Here is an 18,265-nt window from a genome sequence, read left to right on the forward strand (position 1 = left end):
GCGAGATCGAGGGAAGCGAGGAACTCTCCGGGACGGACCACCGCAATGACTGCACGCAGGGTTTCCATGTGGAAGTGAGGGATCTTGAGGGCCTGATTGACCCTCTTGAGGTCCAGGATTGGGTGGAAGGACCCGTCCTTTTTGGGCATGGTGAAGTAAATAGAATACTGGCCGGCGCCAATCTCCCTCTCCGGAACTGGAACCACTGCACCCAGATCCAGAAGTTTGGAGAGAGTCTGCACCACCGCATCCCTTTTGGCCCGTCCGCAAGGCGAGAAAAGAAAGAGATCCGGCAGGTCCCTGAAATCTCGAAAGCGTACCAGTCTTTGATAATGTCGAGGACCCACTGATCCGATGTGATTTTGACCCATTCCTCGAAGAACAAGGAGAGGCGTCCGCCGAGGTAAGGAACCAAGGAATGAGTCAGCTGAACTTCATTGCGTGGCAGGTTTAGGGGTGGCACGCGCGGGCTGGCTCTCACGAAAGGGCCGCCTCCCACGAAAGGACTGCGACCAGGACTGACCACAAGAAGAACCCCTTAAGGAACCTCCCCGCCCCCGTGGAGCGAAACGACGCTGACCTCTGAAACGAGAACGGGAGGGCGCGTAAGACCAGGCAGGTTTAGGACGGTCCTCTGGAAGCTTATGGACCTTGTTATCAGCCAAAGAATCCATAAGCTTCTCGAGATCCTCTCCAAAAAGCATCTTACCTTTGAAGGGCAGCGTGCCCAGCCAAGTCTTTGACGACTGATCAGCTGACCAATGGCGTAGCCAAAGGAGCCTCCGGGCAGCCACCGCCGAAACCATCGCCTTCGCCTGCACAAGGACCAGATCGTAGAGGGCGTCCGATACGTAGGTGATTACGGCCTCCAGATGTTCAGCCTGCTCTGCCTCCGCCGGCGGAAGCTCCCGGGCGTAGAGTAACTGTTGGACCCACTGAAGGCCTGCCCGAATCATGAGGCTGCTACAGCAAGACGCCCGGACCCCCAGGGCCAAGACGTCGAAGATGCGCTTCAAGTGAGCCTCTAATTCAAGTGAGCCTGTCCATCCTTCAGAGCCGTGGAGCCCTCCACCGGAATCGTAGTGTGTTTGGCCACCGCAGAGACACAAGAATCCCCAGAGGGATATTTCAGCAGCTCCAAACCTTCCTCTGGGAGGGGATAGAGCTTATCCATCGCACGCCCCACCAGGAGCGCACCCTCAGGGGCCTCCCATTCCCACAGGATTAGGAGCTTGAGCATGGGGTGGAAGGGAAAAGCCAAGGCCGGAGCCCCCCCAGGACCGGATTCATATCCTTGGGCAGCGAGGCCATGAGATCATCCACAGAAGGACTCTCCAGACCCAGTTCCTGCAGGACAAAGGTAATGAGGGGCTCTAATTCCTCCTTACGGAATAAGCGGAGGGCTCTGGGGTCATCCCCCTCTAAGGGGGGGGGCATCCGCCGAATCCGGGGAAACGGCGGGGGTCTGAGGGCCTGGGAGACACCGTGGGAGAGGAAGGGGGGGCACCTCCGGGACCACCCGCATCGGCCCCTGGGGCTCCGCAGCCGGTCCAGGGGTCAACGACGCGGAGCAAGGGATTTTTGGTGGGGGGGGGGTTTTCGTCCTGCTCATGCAAGCTAGCTAAATAAGATTTATGCATAAGGAGGACGAAATCCGCAGAAAAAGGGACCCTGGATTTGACGGGGGAGGGGGGGCAAGGAGGGGTCAGGACCCCCCCGCCTGGGGACCCGCGGGGTTCAAATCGGGGGTTAAATCAAAAAATTCTGGCCCCCCAGCCCCAGGGAGCTCCGAAATCGGCCTCGATGAAAAATCCAACATGGCCGCCATTCCCGGGCTCTGCCGACCTGGGAAAGGCCTGGCCATGCCGGGAGAAGAGGAGCCCCGAGCTAAATTTGCTTGTCCTGCCGAGGAGGGACCTTCCCCACCCGGCAGGCAAGCAGAACAAAGACCCTGCCGCGAAAAACGCGAGAAGGGCAGCCCACAAGAAAGGCAGGCTGCCTGCCGGGACATAGCCGAGCGGCGGCTGAAGAAAAAAAGGTTTGATTGACAGGCTGCAGGGCCGGAGAGAGCAGGAAGGAAACCTGCTGCCTTCTGCCTGTCTGGCTGCCGGTTCAAGGCCTGCTTTGACCAGAAAAATTAAAAAATGCTGGTCAACTGCTGCAAATAAGTTAGAGGTAGGTGAGTACCTGCAACTTATTTAAAGTTTGAAACTTTTGTTTTGTTTTTTTTACTGAGCGCAGCAGCGGGTTCAAAAAACCCTCTCGGCAGCCAGATGGGGGGGGGGGGGGAGACGAGACCCCGAGAGACTCGGTCCCCACACCTGGAAGCGTCCACGGACTCAGGCTATGCAGTGCAAAAGGGGCAAAGCCCCCCTGAACCGGGCAAGAGCTGGGAGACGGAGCCGTCTCCACACAGAAAAAAGAAAATTCACTAAAACAGCAAAACGTCTTTTTTTTTTTTTTTTTTTAAACAAGCGTGAACCACAAGAAATACTTGCTTGAGCCTACAAGAAGACAGAAGAAAAGGCTGACTAGCCTACAGCAGAGAACCGAAGGGGAGATGCTACACCTGCTGGAGACAGACGAATACTGAAGGGTTAGACTGGATAGGCTCTGTCTTGATATAGGGCATCCTTCAAGTTTTAGTCTGTCTCCACCTGCTGGAAAGGAGGCTCAACCCACTGTCTGGACTGATCCGGGTACGTACAGGAAAGAGACATTTAAATATCTCCATGCACAGGAGGTAAGTCTCTTTCAACAGAAAGGAGACTCTAGAATGAGGAGTCATGGGATAAGGGTGAAAGGGGATAGACTGAGGAGTAATCTCAGGAAATATTGCTTTACAGAGGGTAATGGATGTATGGCTCAGCCTTCCCATGGAGACTACCAGTATTTGAATTCAAGAAAGCATAGGATAAATACAGGGGACCTCTGAGGGTATGGTAGGGACTGTAAACCTGAACTAGTTGGTGTGGATGGGCAGATTAGATAGAAAAAGACCTTGTGGACTGCCACCATGTTTCCATGATCCTCAAGCAATGAAAGTTACTGTGTAAAAAACTTAGGATTTTGATTTTTTTTTTTTTTTAAACACGCTTGAATTGCTGCAGAGTGAAAAAGGAACGTGATGCACAGGACGTGTTCCCTCACTGTCATTTGCCCTATCTCCTCCTTGTGCCAATGCCAGCAGGCAGTACTACATGTGTTGCCCAACGGCAGCTGATCTTAAACTGAAGGGAGCTTTAGAAAGAGCCCATCCTGGACTTCAGCCACAAGCAGTGTAAAAGTTGGGTTATTTATAAAAGCTTTGGTTTAGATTTATTATATGCTGGCTGTTATAAGATTAATGTTTCTGTTTCAGTTGTACATCGCTTTGTAGCCCTGTGGGAGAGGTGATTTGTAAGTCCAAGAAATAAATAACTAAATAGTTCCCCTGTGCAGTGACCAACTAAAAATGCTATTAATTAACCCGACAGTTGATGAGATATGGGCCGAATGTCCCAAAGCAGTCAAACAAGACTGCCACAATGACAGCCCCAGGGCTACATCATGCACCACTCAGGTCCCCTGCGTTACAACTGCAGAACTGTTAGGCTGGAAGAAGGTCTTTACTTCCTGTTTCTCATTACTTTACAAGACAGGAAGCCTTCAGATCCGGTCTCCATGTGTTCACACACACTGCCCTCCCCTTCAGTTACTTGGCCTTGACTGCGACCTTTTAATTTCTCGTTGGGGTGTCTTACAATGTGCCTCCAATGTGCAGAATTCCCAACAGAAAAACACAGCATGCAACACAACAGCACAATCTAGATTGCTCAAAATGGCTGCTTGCCTAATTTGTGCTGCTTTGCTTCCTTTTTGTTCTTACTCACAAGTCTCTCCAATTGTTCATCCTGATCTTTTTATGCTTAACCTTTATATATTAAAAGGGATTAATCTTATGTCCAAACTTCCTGCTTTTAGAAAATCTCCTTTTCAGAAGAACCATTCTTCAGCTGTCCATGTTGTGCTCCTGTTTGGCATATATCAAGGACACATTTACTTAAAGAGCTGCTCTTCAGCTGTCGGTGCTGTTTTCATACCGTGCATGTATCAGTGTGACCCCTGCATGAGTTCTGATGAAGCTCTGCAGCTGTCTGTGCTGTATTCATACCTTGCATGTATCAGTGTGACCCCTGCATGAGTTCTGATGAAGCTCTGCTCTGCATCTGTCTGTGTTGTATTTATGCTTTACATGTATTTGGACACCCACATGGGATTCTGAGGACAATCCACAACAGCAAGCTGAAAGCTGCTAAGAAGAGGAGTTTTCAACATGTTTGGCTGCTAATTTCCACAGGAGTGAAATAAAACCGTAACAAAAACAGGTCTTAATGATTTTATCAATGAATAGAATTTTCTAAAAATATGTTCCCCTCCTACTGAGATTTTATGCTAAAATCTTCACTAGGAATTACTGAATAAGATTCAAAATAAAAATGCCTACATTCCCTCTGACAGTATCAAACCCCCCCACCCCCAAATAAAGTTATACCTGTAAGAAGGGAGCCACGGGAATAGGAATCAAACGCAGAAATAAACTGCCAGCAAACTCACCACTGAATAACTGGATAGTGAATGGTGGGTTAGCTGGCAGTCTGTTTCTGCGTTTGATTCCTTTATCCTTGACTCCCTTTTTATAGGTGTAGCTTAGTTTGGCGGGGGTTTTGGTGCCGTCATCCGTGATGGTTTTCAGGGCAAAAGCGGGCATTCTACATTTTGTATCTAAACAGTGAACATGGTCTCAATTCAGTAACCCCGAGAAAGGGTCTAAGTTTGAAACTGGAACGTCATGTGGCCTGATAATGGAATGCTTTAATGCTTTATAGCCACATCTTTCCATATGCAAATGAGAAATTACTACTTACCTGATAATTTCTTTAGGACAGTCAGATGAATCCAGAACAAGTGGGTTATGCACCTCTACCAGCAGATGGAGACAGAGTAAACTGACGTCACAGTATATATATCCCTGCAGTGACCTCAGCCTGCCAGTATTCTCTTCAAAAGCAAGTGTGGACAGACTAGCAAAAACTTGATTAAAAAAGGATAACAGTGTCAATACTCAGCCAACCGGCAACACTGAGCTCAGATAAGAATGTAATAACACTAGTCTAGGGACTGGATGAACACTTACCAGTAATCCCTGTAACACATAGCTACACAGGAGGACCATAATACAATTATTCAGCAACCAAGGGAGGGAAGATGGATTCATCTGCCTGTCCTAAAGAAAAGGAAATTATCAGGTAAGTAATAATTTCTCATTTCTTAGCGTCCAGTCAGATGAATCCAGAACAAGTGAGATGTACCCAAGCTACTCCCAAGTAGGGCAGGAGGCTGCCCGTGGTCCAGTCAAAACCGCACATGCAAAGGTCACATCCTCCCAGGCCTGCATATCCAGATGATAATACCTGGAAAAAAAGTGTATAACCTGGACCATGTCGCAGCTTGGAAAATGTCGACTGGAGACAACAATCTAACCTCCGCCTATGACACTGCCTGAGCCCTGACCTGACTAAGTAATGGCTTCCCAGCATCCACATATGCAGCCGTGACTACCTCCTTAATCCAGAAAACTACTGTAGCCCACGAGGCCGGCTCTCCCTGCCTAGTACCACTGTGAAGGACAAATAGGTGATCCTCAAAGGCTCAGTAACTTCCAGATACCTCTACATCTCTCTCTGTCCAGAGACAGCAGTGAAATGGACTGATTCAAGTGAAACTCAGAGACAACTTTTGGTAAAAGGAAGGAACAGTACGCAGCTGTACCATCCCTGGAGTCACCTGGAGAAATGGCTTCCAGGAAGACAAGGCCTGCAGTTCGGAAACCCTATGCACAGAACAAATTGCCACAAGGAGCACAGTTTTCAAGGTCAGCAACCGCAAGGATAAAATACATAGCGGTCTAAACATAGGGCCAGCCAAAAACTCCAAAACCAAATCAAGACTCCACAGGGGCACCAGAAACCGCAAGGAGGACGAAGATGTTTCACTCCTTTCAGAAAACGGCCCCATTAGGATGAGCCGATAAGGATTCACCATTTACCTGACCCTTGAAATAGGCGAGAGCCGCTACTTGTACCTATAACAAATTACGAGCCAAGCCTTTCTTTTGTCAAGCCATCCTGCAAAATTCCAAAGTGAGCAGAATCCTGACCAAGGAAAGAAGAGTACCTTGATCCTCACACCAGGCCTCAAACACTCTCCAAACCCGCACATAGGCCAAGGAAGTGGAGAACTTTCTAGCTCTTAGCAAGGTGGAAATCACTGCTGCCGAGTAGCCACGTTTCAGCAAGCGAGCCCTTTCAAGGGCCATACCGTAAGACAAAAATCTTCATAAAAAAACAGGTCCCTGCTGCAGCAGGTTCCTGTATGCTGGAAGTCAGAGAGTCGAATCCACCAGGAGCCTCTGCAGATCTGAATACTACGGTCTCCTGGGCCAATCCAGAGCGACCAAGAGCATCATCCTTCTGTGGTGTTCGATCCTTCGCATCAGACTGCCCAACATGGGCCATGGAGGAAAGGCATACAGCAGCTTGCCTACCAGCCACTCCTGCACTAGGATCTCCAATGACTTCCTCCTGAGGCTGAAGAAACGTGGAACTTTTGCATTGCGCAAAGTCATCAACAGGGCTAGGAATGGAATTCTGAATCAGCTGAAACTCCTTGTCTGAAAACACCCACTCTCTTGAGTCCAGACTCTCCCTGCTGAGAAAGTGTGCTCTTATGCTGTCTGCCTGCAATATGCGAGGCTGAGATCATCTGGAGATGCACCTCCGCCTATTCCATAAGTTGATCTATTTCCTGCGACACTCTGTTGGCTCTTGGTACCTCCCTGCCAATTGATGTAAGCCACCATCATAGCAATGTCCAACATTATTCGGACCGATCGATCCTACAGCCTGTTGCCAAACTGTAAACATGCCAACTGGACTGCCCCGACTTCCAGCCGATTGATGTTCCAGAGAGATTCTGCACTCCAGTGCCCTTGCACTGTCAACTCCTGACTGTGAGCTCCCCAACCAAGGAGACTCGCATCCGTTGTCAGTACTAGCCAGTCCAGTGGGGTTAGGGAAATTCGCTTTCGTAGATGACCCACCTGCAGCCACCACTGCAGTTGGGAGGAGACTTCCATCAGCAGGTGGAGATGAATCGAATAGTCCCGAAACTGCAGATTCCACTAAGACAGTAGGGAACACTGAAGAGCAAGCATATGCATCCTTGCCCACTATACTATTTCCAGGGTTGCTGCCATCAAGCCAAGAACCTGCAGGTAAGACCATATGGTTGGGCGTAGAGTGTTCAACAACAGATGGCGTGGAGCTAGCAACTTCTGAATTCGAGCTTCCAGCAGGAACACCTTGCCCAGCTTATTTATTTATTTAACTTCTTTTCTATTACGTCGCTAAGATATATACCATCGCAACGGTTTACATGTAGGCACATGTTGGAGTAAGCGTACTATAGTACATTCTAACAGGTGCCATTAAGTTTCAGTTACATTAAATCATCAAAATACGCATACATGTTTAGTGATGTAGGTTCTGGCCAGGTGTACCTGGAAGGTACTTTACAGGTAAAAAATCTCATTTCCTGTGTTTTATTATTAAGTTCACTGTGTGCTAAATTTGTTAAAATATTGTAATGCACATTTGAGAATAGTGCTGTTTGCCGGTGCTCTTCTGTTTATTCCAGTATATTTTCTATTCTCCGGTCTGTTTAAAAAGCCATGTCTTTAGACTTCTCTTGAATGTTTTGGGGTCTCTCTGTAATCTGGTCTCTAAAGGCATTGTGTTCCAGTGTGTGGGTCCTGCTAAAAATAATGCCCTCTCTCTTACCTGGGTTAGTCATGCTGTCTTGACTGAGGGAATGATTAAGAGAGCTTTGTTTGCTGATCGAAGGTTCCTGTGTGGGACATGTACCCGTAGTGCAGTGTTTAGCCAGTCCGCTTTTTCATCATGTATTAGTTTATGTATGGTACATAGTGCTTTGTATTTTATCCTTTGTTCTATGGGTAGCCAGTGAAGTTTGGCCAGAGTTTCAGTTACATGGTCTCTTCTTCTTTTTCCAGTTAGTATTCTAGCTGCTGTGTTTTGTAGAATTTCATGCGAACCGAACCCTGAGGTATTCTGGCAACTGAGTAGAATGAAGACTGCTCTTGGCTAGGTTCACCACCCAGCTGAGCTCCTGCAACAGGGAAATCACCTTGCAAGTCACCAGGCGGCTCTCTTCCAGCGACTTGGCTCCAATCATCCAGTTACGGATGGAATCCTAGTACACCCTTCTCAACTTTGCCGCAACTACTACCATTACCTTGGGAAAGGTTCTGGGAGTGGTGGCCAGACCAAAGGGCAGCGCCCGAAACTAAAAGTGGTGCCCCAGAACTGCGAACTGCATAAGGCATTAATGTCCTAGTGAGACAGGAGAAGATACGCCTCGGACAGATCCAGAGAGATCAGAAATTCCCCCAACTGCACGGCCATTATCACCGACCGCAAGGTTTTCATGCGAAAACGTTTCACCTTTGAGATCGAGGATGGGACGAAAAGAGCCCTCCTTCTTTGGCATGACAAAATTAATGGAATACCGCCCCATATTTTCTTGAGACGTGGGCACAGCCTACAGCCCTCAGACTGAGGAGCTTTGTCAATGTACTCTCCACTGCCCGCTTCTTCTGCAGGGGGTGGCAAGGAGACTCCATGAACACGTCCCGAGGAACACTACAAAACTCCATTGTATATCCTTCCCGCATCACTTTCAGGCCCCCACTGATCCACTGTGATTTTGATCCACCTCTGATAAAAGAGAGAGGCGTCCCCCCATCTCCTGTTCCTGGGGGTGGGTCGGCAAACCTTCATTTGGAGACTCGGGAGGTGCCACTACCTGAGCCCGCACCCCTTCTGGGTTGACCGAGACCTGCTGAAAAGTCGAGTTCTCTGAAAGGTCGCTCCTCTATAGCAGTGGTTCTCAACCTTTTTTTGGCCGGGACACACCTGACAAATGGTTCTCACATGCATGACACACTGAACATATGACCATCACGGGGCTAAATGTAAACATGCACTCTGCATCCACAGGAATCCCCTCAACCCCCAGCAATGAGTGCAGAGCAGATCTAGGGCATTACCCGTGCAACTCACCATACAAAAAAGATATTCTGGTTCTGATAACATCTCAGTAAAAGCAAAACAAACTCCCTTTACTACCAGGCACAATAGCCTTCCTTATGAAAAGACAGTAGTTTACCACTAATGCATATCCTATTGAGAAAACACAACAAATAAGATTGATACAAATGCCTACATGCTAGTAAAATACCTCACCTCAGTCACACACCCAGAACTGACCTTCACCAAGTACAGAAAAAACACAAATTATAAATATGGAGACAGAAACTGGAATGGAAAACCAAAAAAGCCACTCTGCATGCAGTGCGAACCTGGAGAGATAGAAAGAGAAATATAGCACCTAACATAATCCCAGGATCTGCAATAATGCACACAAACTAACCCGCACAAAGTTACACCTGTATTATGGAACACACGCAAACAGTAACAACCCTATCTAAGAAACACAACTATTAAACCAGGCCCTAAACACTAATACATTTCCTATTGGGAAAACAGAATAAGCCAAGCTGTTACAGAGCCCCACACAGAAATAATTGTAAAGTTATACCAAAAATGTTACAAAACAGCTGCTGAACAGAATAATATTCAATTAAACACTCATAAAAATTATTAAAACATGTCCAAATATCAATTAAATATTTCAAAACAGCAGACATCGCATAATATCCAATAATTAAAATGGCAGTCAATCAAGAAAAATACATTTAAAAAGCCACCTTTACTTACCCTCTCCAGCAACTCTCCTACTCCTTTCCCTTCCAGGCCAATAGCACTCACCAGAAGCAGCAAGGGCTGCTGAAGCTCTGTCCTCAATCTTCTTCCTCACTCACAACACACACACCCCCAATTAGACCCCACGACCAGTCTCGGTCTCTTTCACACCAGTCATCTTCCTGACCAGTCTCTCTCACACACAGAAACACATCACCTTCCTGACCAGTCTCGCTCTCTTAATCACACACAAAAGCTCTCACCCCCCTACACACAAGCTCTCACCCAAGCAACCATTCACACTCACACACAAGCTCTCACCCATTCACACCCACAAGCTCTCACCCAGGCTTCCATTCACACCCACAGACACAAGCTCTCACCCAAGCAACCATTCACATCAGCTCTCATCCAGGCTTCTATTCACAACCTCAGATACAAGCTCTCACCCATGCACCCATTCACAACCTCAGATACAAGCTCTCACCCAGGCACCCATTCACACCCTCAGATACAAGCTCTCACCCAGGCACCCATTCACACACACACACACACACACACACACACTAGCTCTCACCCAAGCACCCATTCACACCCACAAGCTCTCACCCAAGCACCCATTCACACCAGCTCTCATCCAGGCTTCCATTCACACCCACAAGCTCTCACCCAAGCACCCATTCACACCCACAAGCTCTCACCCAGGCTTCCATTCACACCCACAAGCTCTCACCCAAGCACCCATTCACACCAGCTCTCATCCAGGCTTCCATTCACACCCACAAGCTCTCACCCAAGCACCCATTCACACCAGCTCTCATCCAGGCTTCCATTCACACCCACAGACACAAGCTCTCACCCATGCATCCATCACACCCACAGACATAAGCTCTCACTTAGGCACCCATTCACAACCTCAGACACAAGCTCTCAACCATGCATCCATTCACAGACACAAGCTTTCACCCATGCATTCATTCACACCCACAGATACAAGCTCTCACCCATGCATCCATTCACACACAGACACACCAGCTCTCACCAAAAACAACTTCTTTCTTCACTGCAGGGATGGGCTCCAGTTCCGCCGCGGCTTTAATCCGGCGGGCCTTCTTTTTTCAGCGCCACGGGAATGGGTGCCTCAGTCGGGGGTCTGGTTTTCCTCTTCAGGCCTTTGTGCACCGTCGGGGTAGGGTTTTCCTCTTCACCGCTAGGGGGATGGGCTCCTGTAGCGGCCTTGCACCATCAGGGTCGGGTTTTCTCCTTCACCGCTTCGGGGATGGGCTCCCGTAGCAACCTTGCTTCGTCGGTGTTCTACATTGACATTCCTCCCACCCCACTCCCGGGCTATGCCATGCCTGCCTCACCGACCAATCAAAGGCTTCCTCCCTTCTTCCTACTCCCACTGGCAGGTAGAAGGGAGGAGGCTTCCGATTGGCCTGCACGAGGGAAGACAGAATGAAGGAGGCTTCCCATTGGGCAGTGGGGGTTGGAAGAAAGGAGGCTTTCAATTGGCCCGCGGGGGCTGGAAAAAGGGAGAAGTAAAGTACAACGGGGCAGTGGGACACCTGGCGACGCGACACACCGGTTGAGAAGCGCTGCTCTATAGGGCGGCAATGCCTGGATCCTCAAGCACGACCTCATATGTTAAGGGAGCGTGGCGTCTGCTTCTTATCCTCCAGCAAATGAAGAACCGTAGATTTGCCCCACTTACTGGCCAATTCCTCCAACTCACTCCCAAATATAGCGAGCCTGTAAAGGGCAATTTGGTGAGGTTAGCCTTGGAGGTTGCATCGGCTGACCAATTTCTCAACCATAACTGATGCCTGGCCGCTACTATAGAAACCACCCCTCTGGCTGAGGTGCAGACCAAATTTCAGCCCACATCTGCCAAGAAGGAAGCGGCTGATTCCATAACTGCCCTGGAGCTTACCCCAGAATCATCAACCTCCTGCAACAGACGCAAACCAGAGAGCGCCAACAAGAAACAATCTGCAAGTTCATTGCTACTGCTTCAATGCTTGCTTAAAAAAAAAAATTGAGTTTATCCTTATCATGAGCATCTTTCAACGCCACTCCTCTGTCCACGGGAATAGTGGTCTGCTTGGAGACTGCACACACAAGTGCATCTACCTTTGGAAACCGTAAGCGCTCTCTTACCACTGGATCCAGAGGCTACAAAGCCTTCCAGAACCCGACACCCTTTTGAAATTAGCCTCTGGGGCGCCCCGCTCAAGATCAATCAATTCCTGAATGGCTTCCATTATGGGGAAAAAACAGGAGGCTTTATGCAAGGAAACCAAACCCTGAGCATTTCCAAGGCCTGGGAGATCAGAACTGGCAATTAGAGGAGGTCCAATTCAGGCTCCCCACCTGAGTCTTTACCCAGACCTACATCTGGCTGGATAGAACCAGGATTAGTGAAATCAGAGGAAGATAATTCTCCCTAAGCCTCCAAACAGCGCTGACACAAAGTTAGCGGGCACTCCTGGCTGAGACGCCCTAATATGACAGGCAGTTCAAAGAGGAAGGCGCTTAGGTACAGGTGCCATTATAGCCGACAGTGCGCTGAGCAGCGGCCAGAGGCATGTGTCTAGCTGGCTTTTTTTTTTTTCCTTATATATATACTTCCAACTTAGGCACCCAAAAATTAGGATTCAACACTTAGTCGATCCACACCTAGGCTCCTAACTAGGCATCCCAAAGATAAGCTCCCTAATAAACTTAAGCTCACAGTACATCTTGTGCGCACAGGTAAGCGCACAGCCACTATGGCACCGCATAACTTGGACACACAGACTTTAAGGCCTGACTGTGCATGCAAAAACTGGGCGCACAGCTAGACGCGCACCCCAAACTGACAATCCTGTAGAGGGCAGCCTGAGAAAGTGCGCAAAACGCCGTTGTGGCCTACCATACGGTGCACAACAAAAAAGCCTCAGAGTGGGGCCTAGCCTAAGAAGGCCGCTCAACCCGCCAGGCTGACCACATCCGTCGACCTCCCACAGAGTGGGGCGAACTTGGAACGGCGCGCTGAGCATGTTTTTTTGGTTTAAACTTACCGGAGCTCAGCCTTACCTAGCTGAGTACAAAGGTGATCTCCGGCTGTGGGGGGAGAGGGCATATGCCATCCCTGCCACGCTCAGCTTCCTGTATCCACTGCCTTTCAGCTGCTTAAGCAGCTAAGTCCACGCCGGCTGAAAACCAGCTACCGGACCAAGACACTCATCTGAGGGACCACAGAAACCACCTCAGGAATTCTCAGCTGGGGGAGAGACCATTTGGTATCTCCACAGGAGAGTGGGGCAAATTTATTTCCTTAATTCTCCATTCTCAAAATAAAGCAATCTCCAGTAGGGAGATGCACGTCTACCATCTGCTGAAACAGGAGAATACTGGCAGGCTGATGTCACTGCAGGAGTATGTATACTGTGACGTCAGCTTGCTCCATTTCCATCTGCTGGTAGAGGTGCATAAGAACATGCCTATACTGGGTCAGACCAAGGGTCCATCAAGCCCAGCATCCTGTTTCCGACAGTGGCCAATCCAGGCCATAAGTACCTGGCAAGTACCCAAAAACGAATTCTATTCCATGTTACCGTTGCTAGTAATAGCAGTGGCTATTTTCTAAGTCAACTTAATTAATAGCAGGTAATGGACTTCTCCTCCAAGAACTTATCCAATCCTTTTTTAAAACACAGCTACACTAACTGCTATAACCCACTTATTCTGGATTCATCTGACTGGATGCTAAGAAATTAAGATTTTTGCCTGCCTTTCCAAATACAACTCAAGGCAGCTTACAGCAATATTAGTGACTCAGATACAGTAAGCCCCTGCCCCTGAGCGTTGCCTCACGTAACTGCTTAGAAAGTGATCTATCCAAGGTCACAAGGCATGTCAGCAGAGGAAGTGGGATTTGAACCTCATTTCTCAGCCCACTGCTCCAACCACTCTTTCTCTGCACCATTACTTGCTTTGGTTTTAAAATAACCAGCTTAGTGTACTGCTGTTTCTGGCTGCGGTCCAGGTTTTGGTTTTCATATTCATTACTCTTACGCTGGATAAAGGCATCATTCTTTCTTCAGTCTGTCACCTACCAACGCGTCGCCCCAGTAGATTTTCTCACTTGTATGGTGGTAGAATCGTTTCACTGACGGCTGAAAAATGGAGAAATCATCTAGGGAAGAGAACTGGGACTCGGAGATTCCTTGGCTTTAATCCCAGTTCTGCTGCCAATTCTGTGTGACCCTGAGATGTGTCACTTTATCTTTCTGAGCTGTGAAACCTGAAGCTTGGCATTCAGCAAGTCACTTTGTGTTGAAATCTTAAGATCATCGCAGACACAAAGAAATGGGGTAACCTGTGGAAACTTTAGGTGTAACACTTCTGCAAGGGGGTAACCTGCACGGAGCAGCATTTACAATCCTAAACATTTTACTGGGCGTTGTTTACTATGTCAGCTCTTCAGAGTAGAAATGTGACAAGCTCATGATTTATCTTATAGGAAGCTGCGTGAACTGAGATTGTTCAATAAAGCAATAGCCCCTTTCCTTTAGGCACTCAATCAATGTATGCACTCCAAATATGGATGTATGTGTTACGATAGGGTCGGGAAATAATGCTAGTATGGTTCAGACTAGCTACATTTTATTATACGGCCTGCAGGCAGCACTGGATTCTATACTTGCTCCCCCTTTGCTCTTTCACAGCAGCAGACAAGCACTGTGGAGGTCTCAGCACCACCGCTAGAGATGAAGAGAGATCAGCGACTCGGGTACAAGGTATCACGCGACATATGAGCTTTTCTGTGTTCTTTTTTGTAGTACTAATGCAAGGTGTCAAACTGACAGCACTAGAAGTTGACGTTCTAGTAATTCACAGCGCAGATATAACACAGTGGCAGTGCAAGCTTCCTACGCACGCGCGCGCACACACACACAAGCAGCAGCAGTGCAAGCTTCCTTTTCACAGGCTGCCCCGCCATAGAAGAAGCATAGCAGAGGCTATACTGTTTACTTCCTTTATATAATGTTCATGTTTGGAAGCTCAGTGCGCTTGTCCCTGATGAAGCTTAAAGACGCAGCTGGGGGGAATGAGGACCTCGTACCACACACACACACACACACACACACACACACAGGGATAGTCATACCACACACACACACACACAGGGATAGTCATAGCCCCAAAATAAAGCAATTTCAGAGGAATCCTATACCAAATTATCTAAGGCCGCACAATTTTTTAGTAAGAGTTTTCCATAGTCTCCTAGGTTCTGGTTATTGTCTTTTTACCCTCATTTTTCCCTTTTTAATTTTTCAGTCAGGTAAACAGGATGGATTTAGAAGGACAGAATTGCAGTACTCTAGGACCCTGGCCCCTGGAGAAAAATCACTGGCTGTCAGGCCAAGGAATTTGGAACAGAGAAATGAAAGGAGAGACAGGGTTTTAACTGGCTGTAAAGACATTATAAGGAAAGGTTCTAAGAGCCCTATATACAAAAAGACTCTGGCTAGTTAACTGATTAAAATTATTTGATAGTATCATTCATTGAATTATCTTACTTGAGAGGGAGATCTGGTGGTCAATCATTAACCCCAAACTAAACAGAATAGGACAAAACCCCAAGAGAAACTCTGTACCTCTAGTTCTGTAAACACACACTCCAGGTCTATATTCAAATTCTGGTGTCATCACAATTAACAGCAACACCAACGTCCTCAACTCCCAGACACTGAAGTAATAGATCACCCTGCAAAAACAAACTCACAGCCCATACTGAAAACCTACCATACCAAATCAGCACTAACTTCCAGGAATCAAAGAGTAACAACCCTACTACCATATTACAACAGACCATGGAACACCAATACACCTCCTACTGGGGAAACAAAAGAAGCCGGATGTTACAGAGAAACTACTGAAAAAGTGACATAAGAATATGCCATACTGGGTCAGACCAAGGGTCCATCGAGCCCAGCATCCTGTCTCCAACAGTGGCCAACCCAAGTCACAAGTATCTGGCAAGTATCCAAACTTGACTAGAAATGAGAAACTAAAGTATGCAGAAAAAATCCGATATGGAAACCCTAATGAGCCAGACTGCATGCAATACAAAACGGGAGAAATAAAACTGAAATGCATCTCCTCCAGTACTATGCACAATACAGAGAAGAGCTGCACATTTCCCGAAGCTGACAGATATAATCAAAGCCTTTCCACCAAAGAATGAGCCGGAAAACCTCTGTGTAATCCTGGGGGAACCAGGAGAAACAGCAGCAGAATCTGTAAACACCACGCCAGAACCCGGGAATTGTGTTTCTTATTGTTCTCTCCGCATCCTGCAAGCTTATTTTACCGTTCTTAGCAGTATTATACATTTTTTCCTCCTTTTCCCACTTTATGTACCACCTTGGCAACTTCTGCACGCATTGTCATACCAATACAGGGCGGAACGAGAAAAAGAGTGAGAGGGACGGTGCTGGATTTCAAGCAGACCTCCAAAGATGAACTAAATGGATTCAGAGTTTCCTAAGCCACTTTGAAGTGCTTCTAGGTGCGGTACTTTGTGCACCCTCTTCTTACCCCCTCCCCCCCCAAAAAAATCGGAATTCAACAGAGGAGAGCGAGCTCTCTTCCGGGCTCTGGCTTGGACAAGCCAGAGCCCGGAAGAGAGAGGGAGACGGTGAGGACGCGAGACAGAACCAGGAAGAAAAACAGAAGACGGAGGAAAGCGATAGAGAACGAAGAAGTGAGCAAGGAGACAAAAACAGAGGAAGACCGAGATGTAAATTAAAAAAAAAAAGTCCAAACAAGTTGATGGGAAACTAAAAGTTGTACAAATAGTGAGAAGAACCTGCAAGGGCGGTGGAGAGGAAGAGGAGGCAGAAGACGAAGGCCGGCAGCATGTCTGCGGATCTTGCGCTGTTTTTCCGTAGTCTTTCTCCTCTGATCTTTGCCCCCCTTTCCTTTTTTTCCCCCCCCCACCAGCTATCGCTTCCTTGTAGAGATGGATAGAGGCTGCTACGAGCAGAGGAAAGAGCGCCTCGTATTGGGTGGGGGCGGGGATACAGCCTCGGGCATAGAGGAGGAGGAGGAGCCAGCTCTCGCCCCGCCCACTCCGGGTACACCTTGTGCCCTGCCTCACAGCCACAGACACACACACAACACAGAATGGGAGACCTGCTTGTTGGGGTTTTTTCGTTTGTTTTTTTATTATTTCCATAAAGTTAATATGTAAGAGAGACACCGCGGCTCCTCCAACCTTCGAAGTCCTTGCCCCGGGTTTGAGGTCTAGGAAGAAGAGGGTGGGGGACACACAGCTTCAAGCAAAAATTCTTCTGTAGTGGCCTACGGTTCCCTGAAAACCAATCGGCATCGCGGCAACAGTGACGTCACCTGTATCCGGGCGGAAGAGTGCAGGGAGTCTAGCAAGCCCTTTCCCAAGCATGGAAATTGTGTGGAGTATAAAATTGAAATGATGCTACATTAATTGCAAAATACTAGAACAGTTTAAAATATTCTTAGAAATATATGCAGGTATTTAGTACAGAGGTTTTCAAGGCTCACTTGTACTTTCTGGCAGTTTGTCATCTCTTACCCTGACTTGTTCATTCTTGTGACCAGAGGAAAGAAATAGTCTAGAGATGATTATTTTTTGTTTGTTAACTTTAATTCTACCCTGTTTTAAAAAGTGTTGTTCTATTTCAACTTTCAGCTCATGTGTCTTTGCTTTCAAGCCGATGACATGACTCTTGCCCTTCGTCCCTAAGCCACACTCTATTTTCCCCCACACCAAGCCAGACTGCCAACACTTTGTCTTCTTCCCCCTTCCCCACACCAAGCCAGACTGCCAACACTTTGTCTCCTTCCCCCTTCTCCAAGCCAGACCCTACTGCTCTGCATATTTTGGAACTCTCAGCATTTGGCCTGAATTCTCTGGGTAAACACACCGGAAAACTCCAGGTGCTGCTGCTGAAGTGGCCCACCCCGGCCCTGGAAGAGGATGAAACCTGAGCCGGCCAAACAGGAAGAAAGAGGAGCATCAGCTGCGCAGCTAGAAGAAAGAGGGGCAACAGCCCCCACAGCTTGTAAACAGTGGAGTCCCATCAGCCACCGGACCTAAAGGAGGAGGTCGCTGTATGATGCAGGCTTTTAAATACCTGAAGGGCATTAATGATGCATGGGAATCAAGCCTTTTCCAGTGGAAAGAAAGCTGTAGAACTAAGCTCCAAGAGGGTAGATTCAGGAAAGTCAGAAAATATTTCTTCATGGAAAGGTTGGTAGATGCTTGAAATGACTTCCCAGAAGAGGTAGAAAAGACAAGAAGGGTAATGGAATTTGAAAGGGCTTGGGATAAACACAGAGGATCCCTAATG

The 18,265-nt window shown here is 47.9% G+C and overlaps 1 protein-coding gene across 1 annotated transcript in view; it reads right to left on the reverse strand.

Annotated features, from left to right (window-relative positions):
* LOC115075625 overlaps positions 1 to 16,957 on the reverse strand; it is a 31,669-nt gene extending 14,712 nt beyond the window's left edge. Inside the window, exon 1 of the mRNA XM_029576195.1 lies at positions 16,744 to 16,957. Within this exon, the coding sequence (XP_029432055.1) occupies positions 16,744 to 16,795 (52 nt within the window). The 5' untranslated portion in view covers positions 16,796 to 16,957. The remainder of the gene's footprint in view (positions 1 to 16,743) is intronic.
* Between the last annotated feature and the right edge of the window lie 1,308 nt (positions 16,958 to 18,265).

Source organism: Rhinatrema bivittatum, chromosome 14 (assembly GCF_901001135.1).
Source record: "Rhinatrema bivittatum chromosome 14, aRhiBiv1.1, whole genome shotgun sequence".
NCBI classification, from domain to species: domain Eukaryota; kingdom Metazoa; phylum Chordata; class Amphibia; order Gymnophiona; family Rhinatrematidae; genus Rhinatrema; species Rhinatrema bivittatum.